The sequence below is a fragment of the Rhipicephalus microplus genome, chromosome 4, assembly GCF_043290135.1.
Source record: "Rhipicephalus microplus isolate Deutch F79 chromosome 4, USDA_Rmic, whole genome shotgun sequence".
In the NCBI taxonomy this organism is placed as follows: domain Eukaryota; kingdom Metazoa; phylum Arthropoda; class Arachnida; order Ixodida; family Ixodidae; genus Rhipicephalus; species Rhipicephalus microplus.
In genome coordinates, this window is record NC_134703.1 from 19291274 (window position 1) to 19300374 (window position 9101).

The window sequence follows — 9101 nt, forward strand, 5'->3', positions numbered from 1 at the left end:
TTAATATTTTTTTCCCCCCATGACTTTAACCAGTTGAAATTCTCTCCCCTCGGCTGTGGTGGAACGCCCGCCGCTGTCATCCTACCTTCAGGCCCTTTCACACAATAGCTCTGACGTACTTGTTCATGAACACTGACAATATTTAATTATGTTGCCGATTCATAGCTACCGTTACTTAGTTATGTTGCATAGTCACTTAAATATGTTGCTTCCTTGCTTGTACGAATTTCTTTTGTTTTTTCCTTTCCTTATATTTTAATTCATTGTTCTTATTTATGTTAATTTTTTTCGTGTATTTTCTAACCGAGGTTTTCATAGTCATTTCTGCAATACACCATATGTAAGCATTTTTAATATTCACTTGTACCCACTTCTGCCCAAGGGCTGATGATCAGACCGGCAGTATTGTAATAAATAAATAGAGATAAAATGCATCGATAGACAGGCACTGAAAATTCGCCCTTAAAAACAAGAAAAAAAAAGACTATTTTCTTATACACACTATCTTTTATAATAATGAACATTCAATAGTGAATTTACAGCAGCTATTTTGAAGTGTTTGCTCAATGTGTTCATTGCGGTAGAAATGTTTTACTTGCATGTACAGCAGCGGAGTTCTAAAGGAATAACTAATCAGTCTAAACAGGCATAAAATTTCATTTTAAATACGCAGCATACTCATATCAATATATACCTGTACAAGACATTTTGCAATTACGGTTTGATACAACTTTAAAAGGGCTTGGCATTTCCTCCCCAATGGCAGACACATAGTCAAGCCTGCACGCATTCTGGGCTGATGACATGAGCCAGACTACCAGTGACTCTGCCGTTGGAAAACATTACCAAGGGCAGGATCAAGACTATTTCTTTAATCGCGGACGCCATCGACTACAGCACTTGGGTCACCTGGGCGAGGCATTCCATACATTGAAGTTGCACACAACCGTAGGTGCACAATACGTCCACATTTAGTTGAGTTTCCTGCTGACCTAATGAAAAACTAAAGCCTGCTGAAAACAATGCAGCAATCTCATTTCGGTGAAATTGAGCAACTGTCACTAATGCCTGTTACTCAGACCAGCTAGAGGCTTTATATCGGCAATGCCTTGGGCTGGTAATTTACACATATACCATACATAAATAGATACTGGGCATTTCAAAGGCAGAAACTACATGCTTATGAGGCACACTACAGTGTGGGACACTTTGAATTCTGTTCACTCAGGTTTCCTAAATGTGCAATAACTATTCTTAGGTATATGAGTGTTTCTGCATTTTCCCCCCACCCAGATGCAGCCGCTATGACATGAAATATGAAATCAGACCGGCTAGCTAGCTGAATAAAAAGCACATGTCATTTTTGTAGGCATTAACAGTTACGCTAGCAACAGATGGCTCCTACATGATGTCATAGACGCAGTTTCTGAAATGAGCTGGGACTCTACGATGGCATCCTTGATAAAAAACAAGTTCCATCTATTTGAAAACAACACGGCAGGAAAGTCTTTGTGTGTGAATAATGAAATAACCTACATGTAATGTTTTGATAACATTATTGTGAGATCGAAAACGATGCGTCCACACATAGTGGTGCTCCAGCATGGATATTTCAGAGAAGTCGGTGCAAGCAGCGACATGAAAACATTTAGGGCTGGTAACAAAATTTATAGAAGAGTTTTGGGCAAGCCTGTCGCAAGATCTTCTGGCAAATCAAAATAATAATAAATACAAACAAGAAAAAAAGCAGACGGTAGCAAAAGCATCATCATTATCATCAGTCACAAAGTCGATTCACAGGCTGGCAATATGAAGTGCAAGGGCAATGCAAAGGAGCCTAGCAAAAAGGAATACAACTGGCAATGCTCAACATAATTGGGCACGTAACATTCAATAACTTTTTTTCTGCGAGCTAAGTGAAAGTGGAAGCTTTTTAGAAAGTGCAGATGTGCATGGTTGGACTAATACATATTAAACAAGTGTAAAAAATGGCACTTTGTATAAAGTAAATCCCACAAATGTCACTTCTTATAATCTGCGACTAGGATTGATTGCTTCCTATAGTATCTTGTGTTGTGGATATTTCGGAGCGCAAGAAACACAGCAGGTTCCTAGTGCTGTAAATCATACCCGCTATAAACAGATGTCCCTTGATGTTTTAACGAGGAATCTTTACAGCATCAGTAAATTACAACTGCAGGTGAGCGTCATATCAAGTCTTATAATATTGTGTGTGCTCTGCCAACCATACTGATTGACACACTTGATTTAGGCCGCAGTGCTGGCAGTGAAATTTCGTTCTAGCTTCAACAGCACCACATCCTAACTGCGAAACATACTGTGCTAATACACAGCATTTCAAGCCGTAGGCTTTTGCACAACATGCTCTATATCCATGGGAGCTACTTCAGTGGCACCATATTGCCAGTCATTTTATAGCTGCTGCTACAGTTCTGGTTTTGTTAAATCACAGGAGGACATGGCTGAACCCAAAGTAGAACTGATTTATGCCTATTTCAATGTTGTTCATTGCAAAATAAACAGCACAAGCTCCTCTTCAAGAGACCGTAAAGGCATGAGGAAGTTAGATGTGCCCAACAGTTGCACAGTGGGCTACTTGGCTCACGTTCATTATGATAGGAAAGAGCAGACTTGTCTAGTGAAACACACAGGGCAAACAAAACTTCAGGTGTCCATGTCTCAAGCTTACACGAAACCTAGAGCTTGCTAGAAAAAAAAAATCACCTGCAATTCTCAGCATTAGCATCCTTTCAAGGTGCAGCATACATTCATGTTACAAAAGCTTCAAAGCAAACGCTAGCGTGCCAAATGGCTGTAAACTCGGAAGCCCTTCATGATGCTTCACAACTTCCCACCCACTTGCAAAGGCCTGATGCAAGGCTATGTTTCACAACAACAGCAATATAAAAAACGTATCCCAGCCCACTCAGGATTGCCTGTGCAATGGCAACATATATTGAAGCGTAGTTTGGGTGAAATGAGTTAAGCCATTGCTATTTCTTTTGTAAGCATTACAAAATGACAACGCATTTAGTGTTTGTTACCAAAGAATAATGGGAACATTAGCAGCATCAGACAGAATAGTGAACTGATGGTTTAGCGCAGCCCTGCTGTGCTGCAGAAAATCTGCCCAATGCAGAATATTAAAAATACAAGCAAACTGCAAAACAAAAGAAAGTTCTGTCTTTTCCTTTACTTCAATACATATATACATGAGTTCTTTTTCTGTTTAATGTGCAATTCATAATGTGTTAGAGTTCAATGCATGCAAAAACGATAAATCTGGCTCATTAAAGGTGCGCTGAACTTGCAAAAAAGTCTAGTAAATCAACTATTATACACGGTAATGCCTTATGTATTCCAACAGGCTTGTGAACAAATGTTTCCAAAGATAACTAGCTGCCATCGCTTGACACAATCACAGTAGCAAACAGGATATGACTAATGTGCAAAACAAGTAGGCTGGGCCAGCTTCCTCCACAAGTACGCGAGATAATACCTGGTGCGGACAAAACGAAATGCTAGCACACATCGCCACGAAATCTATGGGCGCATATGGGCCCTTACAGTGTGTTTCAATTGAACTCGAACGTGCCCTATGGCTAAGAGCTTTCCAATACCCGCGATCAGAGCTCTACTATTACAGAGTATAGCTGGTGCCTACGCTTTGACAGCCTGTACGCCCCAACAATCGCGAGAAAGTACAGGCCAAGAAGCGACCAAAAGGAAACCATGCAAGCAGAACCTTTCGAGGTCGCTCTTTTGCGGTCATCTCTACACCTTCTGATCTCGCGGATCAACGCGACGTCTTTTTCTTTTTTCGCGTCTACGTCCGGCTCGCGCTGTGCAAACGGCGCTGTTTACGAGATCGCGCCTTGCCAGAACGCCGCCTGCCCCCACCACGCCTACTTCAGTGGCCGTGCGCTTTTTTTTTTTTTAGAAACGTTACACACACAAAAAATATCGTCACTTCCGACGTGTACTGGCCGGCGCAAGGAAAGGATTTCAGCCCCAAAATAGCGACGTCCCGCCGAAATGCACGTAAACCGATTTCGCTGGTAGCACTGCTTCGATATTGGGAAACCGGTGCCCAGTCCAATACACGTCGACGTTCGCGGAAAAGAAGCAGATAGCGCGCTAGCGATGTATTTCGAGGTGCAACCGGTGCGCCCGCCTTCTTCGGGATAGCGATGCCACACAATCGCGCAAGCGGAAAAACGATCGGTGCAAATCCGAAATGAGCTGAAAACGAATCGCACCGGAGGTGTGACCGCTGCGCGTAGTTTACAAGACGCGTTCTTGAATGTTCCACGGCGATCGGAGTTATAACGAGCTGCTATTCAGCATCTGTGCCCCTCAATACAACTGAGAAACGCCGTAATAGACCAAGAAGACTCATTTCTCGCGTGTGCAGCAGCCGGCGCAGCATTTTGGGCCGTCGGCTGTAGTACAAGGCGCTAGCACACCGGTACAGCAGCGGGCTGCACCTAGTACAGCTCCGCTACACTCCTCACGTGCACGGCGCTGCTTCAAAAGGCCCCGCACGATACGCGCTTGGATCAGTGGCAAAGTTTAAGGAGATTTTTAGCGCTTGAGGCACCGTAATAGGCTTAGTACCGGCCAACGTTTAGGCCTAAACCAACATGGCCGCCCCATACACAGAACCTGTCATGTAATTTTGGAGTGTAGTTTATCCGTGCGCAACATGCAATCCGTGCTACTTACCGAGTAGCAAGAGCTTGAGCTCCCGCCGGGCATCACGCTTATCCTTTCGTAGTTGTCGCTCGATCTCTTGGTTGATTCTTCTCTGTTCTTTCGCTTCTTCGCTAATGCAACACGCCATCATGATCGCGGACTCCTCTGAACACCCGCCGTCCAGTTTGTCACTCCGACGACTCCGTGGTGCCACAGTCACAACAGGCGTTCGCCGGACAATCCACAAAATGCTCCAGCCTTTCGGAGAAATGAGGAAAACAGAAAAAAAAAATCACCCTAGTTCTGAACACCTCGTCACAGATACCCAATCAACCCTCACCGCCGTACTCTCAAGCTTCCTTTACTCCTCTGGGTGTGGTGATAGCCGAGAAATTTGCGCGAGTCCCCCCGTTGTTTGTCACGCAACTAACTTCTTTGCCACATCCTGATCACTTCGGCCAACACAAAAAGTGGCCGCATAAATCAATTAGCCGGCGATGCAGGCTTATGCAAGGAGTACTACCTGCTTAAAGGCTTCCTAATCCAATTTCTACGGAAAGAAAGCACATCACCACAGGGAGTTCGCGCAACTGTGCGAACAGCCACCACCAGAATGCGGTGCAAAGCATTGTGGGACAGAGGTCATGCCTTAGGGTCACGTGACCTTACCACGTGAGTTTTCATGTGTGTTCGTCGGCTAGCCGAAAAAATGAGTAATCCATTTAAATAGTGCGAAACCCCTGTTTTCCTTTTCCGCGATTCTGGGCTCAGAACTATCCTGTTATCGTTACGAGAGCGTAGCAATTTCTCTGCATAGTCTGAGAGATCGTGAGTTTCCACAAAAACAACTCCAAACCGACTTTCGTTCATCCCTTGGCGCGAAATTTGAATGAGTACGGTCACTATCTTGCACGGAATAGGCACGCACAGACGGATGTTTTTGTAGACGTAATGTGTGTTATATCTACGCGCGTACGATTTCCTAAGCATTATGTTAGTGTGGGCATGCTTCGCTAGCGCATTTTCTAGTGTGTGTGTGTGTGTGTGTGTGTGTGTGTGTGTGTGTGTGTGTGTGTGTGTGTGTGTGTGTGTGTGTGTGTGTGTGTGTGTGTGTGTGTGTGTGTGTGTGTGTGTGTGTCATTAGGAAAATTGCGAGCCCTTCCGTTCCCCTTCTTATTCTTCATTGATGTAATCGTAGTTACCCAAGTGTACTTATGCGATGAACGCAAATAGTTGCCATGCGTAAGTGGGATTGTGATTGACATACGTATTTCCTACTGCCTACAATTTTCCTAATGCATGACTGGTTTACCTGCAGTTGGGGTATGAGCGACTGCATTGAAATCTTGTTCGTGCACCAGAAAAGGATAAACTCGTACGCACTCCAGCTAGACGGCCAATCTTGTAATCCACGTTTCATTATTTCTCTGCCTTTTGCTACAAAAAAAAATGATATATATATATATAGAAAGAAAGAAACCAGGTGTGGCGAGTCTTTACGACAATGAATATCTCCAGTAAATAAGCCCATCAATTCCATGTCATTTTTAACATGCCTAGTTTAATGACGAATAATATTGGCTTATGCGGGATAGATTTAACATAATGTGCGTAGTAACATATGTCTTTGTTGACTTCAACAGCATGCCCCGCCGTAGTGGTCTAGTGGCTAATGTACTCGCCTGCTGACCCGCTGGTCGCGGGATCGAATCCCGGCTGCGGCGACCCAGGTGGTCGAAATTCCTGGACCCCTCCACTATGGCGTCTCTCATAATCATATGGTGGTTTTGGGATGTACAACCTCACATATCATCAATCAACTTAAACAACATAACTTCGTTAGTTCATTACTATGTTATGAAGAGCTTACTTGCTTGCATTTAGCTTACCACGCCAGCCAGAGGACATTTATATCCCTAAGACTAATTATATGAAACACTCTTGCTATCAAGATAGCATGCTTAAAATATTAGTAAGCCCCGCCGCGGTGGTCTAGTGGCTAAGGTACACGACTGCTGACCCGCAGGTCGCGGGTTCGAATCCCGGCTGCGGCGGCTGCATTTCCGATGGAGGCGGAAACGTTGTACGCCCATGTGCTCAGATTTGGGTGCACGTTAAAGAACCCCAGGTGGTCAAAATTTCCAGAGCCCTCCACTACGGCGTCTCTCGTAATCATAAGGCGGTTTTGGGACGTTAAACCCTACAAATCAAATCAATCAAAATCAATTAAAATATTAGTAATGTTCAAGTAATTAAGACATGATGCAGTGGTGTTTTTAGGCAAATAAGTGCAAATAATATTATTAAGAGGACAGTGCAGTAATGTTTTTACCTTGAAGTTTCTTGTAGGCTATGCTTTAGATGTTATCAAAAGGTTCACTACCACTTTGTAGAGTGAAACTGTTCAAAACTCAGGCATTCCATTAGTTAGCCAGTATGTGCTACATAAATTGGGCACAGCCCACTACTCACAACTGCCCTACTAGAAAAATGAAAAAGGAAACACGCATATTCTGGCACACTATAGCACAAAACACACACAACATATGGAACGAGCACAAACAATGATGACAAGTGCTGCATTTTCAACAACCTTTATTGGAAATAATTATTGGAAAATAAAGAATTATGCCCCAACCAGCCCTACTCGCCACTTATGGAACACACACAACTTGTGTTCCACACAAAATACAAGAACATGCATTTCCCTGCAAAAATACGCCAGCTGATCAAATGGAAACCTTCAAGGAAGCTAAGGGTAAATTCAGTAGCGACTTCGTATACAGAAATTTGAGATTTATTAGCATGGTGTGGTTGGACATGATTCGAAATTCTGTGTCACTTATATAGGTCTTGTGTCAAGCGACTTCACTTGTCATCCACTCACATAGAGTGGAATGGCTCCACTATTTTTTTTTTTGCCTAGGTAAACTGCACAACCAGTTCATCATTTCATGCAGCATGAAGGTCGACATAGCAGACAAGTTATGAAAGTGTTATCTACTTGACTTTCAGATTGCTTTGGCCCTATGTAATGAGTGCTCAGCCATGCTTCCCACAATAAAATGCCAAAAAGACCCCTAAGCACCACTTCGGTTACTGGGTATGATGTGGTGAAGAGAAAGTAGTTACTTCATGTACAATAGTGCTTACAGATCTTGAGTATTCCGTACTTGCAGTTCAATTACACTCTATGTGACAAACAGGCTAATGAGTGTTTTTTTTCTCTGCACCAAATCCTGCAGTGGTTACTGTGAGAATACTGATGAACCTATTGGCTGCTGGAAGCGTCCAAGAACACTTTCCTGTGCTCACTGATGTAGGTGAGTTACCACCTTTGGAAGTGCTTTGGACGATCCTGTAAAGTTAGAAGCTCGCGCATGACTGCACTTGTCTTGAGAGAACACGTAAATGATACAATACTTTCATGTGCACAAATGTGCATAAAGCTTTATTAAGGAAAAAGGCAACTTGATTACTACGAGTCAATCTTTGAACTCCGACACTTTTCTTTAAAGGGGCCCCGCCGTGGTGGTCTAGTGGCTAAGGTACTCGGCTGCTGACCCGCAGGTTGCGGGTTCAAATCCCGGCTGCGGCGGCTGCATTTCCGATGGAGGCGGAAATGTTGTAGACCTGTGTGCTCAGATTTGGGTGCACGTTAAAGAACCCCAGGTGGTCAAAATTTCCGGAGTCCTCCACTACGGCGTCTCTCATAATCACATGGTGGTTTTGGGACGTTAAACCCCACATATCAATCAATTTTCTTTAAAGGGGCCCCGCAACACTTTCTGAGCATGGTCAGAAAAGGCTGCCGATCAGTAGTCGCGGCTCCCGAGAACACGCGAGTGTTCGTAAAACGTAAAACTCGGCTTGGAATCCACAATAAATTCTCTAAGCTAGAAATTTTTCTCTTCTCTCGACAAATGATGCTACAAGCTAAGATATCACTCATCATCGCCATTGTATTAGCCATTGGCTGATTTGAGCATTGCGCGCTGTCATTACTATGGCCGCCGCGACTTGCACACGTTTGTGCACAATCGCAAATGAAGAAGCCATGCATTCAAAGAAAGAAAAAAGAAAGTACTCAAGGTCACGAGGCATGCGTCACTTATTTTCTTCTCCCGTGCCATCCTTCGCTGCTTAGCTTTCAGCGTTTTCGTCAGGACGAGAGAAGAGAGAAGAATGCAATTGCAGCATGCAACAAATCTTTAACACTCCACTCGTACTGAACGGATTCTGCAAGTTCTTGCAGTGGTGAACTCATGAGGCAATAAGCTCCTTTAGTGAATTCATCTCATGGCTACTTATAATATTAGTGAAAAAGCTTGCCCGTACTCATGAAATTATATCCCAGTTTACTTGCAAATCTATATTTTGCTATA

At 43.6% G+C, this 9101-nt stretch overlaps 1 protein-coding gene across 3 annotated transcripts in view; it reads right to left on the bottom strand.

Moving 5' to 3' along the window:
* Window positions 1–5330, bottom strand: part of LOC119171652 (guanine nucleotide-binding protein G(q) subunit alpha) — a 57124-nt gene extending 51794 nt beyond the window's left edge. The window contains exons 1-2 of one of the 3 annotated variants that reach the window (XM_037422442.2): window positions 5082–5330; window positions 4747–4974 (exon numbers count right to left, since the gene is read on the bottom strand). In XM_037422442.2, the coding sequence (XP_037278339.1) occupies window positions 4747–4867 (121 nt within the window). In that variant the 5' untranslated portion in view covers window positions 4868–4974; window positions 5082–5330. Of the gene's footprint in view, window positions 1–4746 lie in introns of all 3 variants that reach the window. The other 2 variants (XM_037422441.2, XM_037422440.2) reach the window with 2 other exon arrangements.
* Between the last annotated feature and the right edge of the window lie 3771 nt (window positions 5331–9101).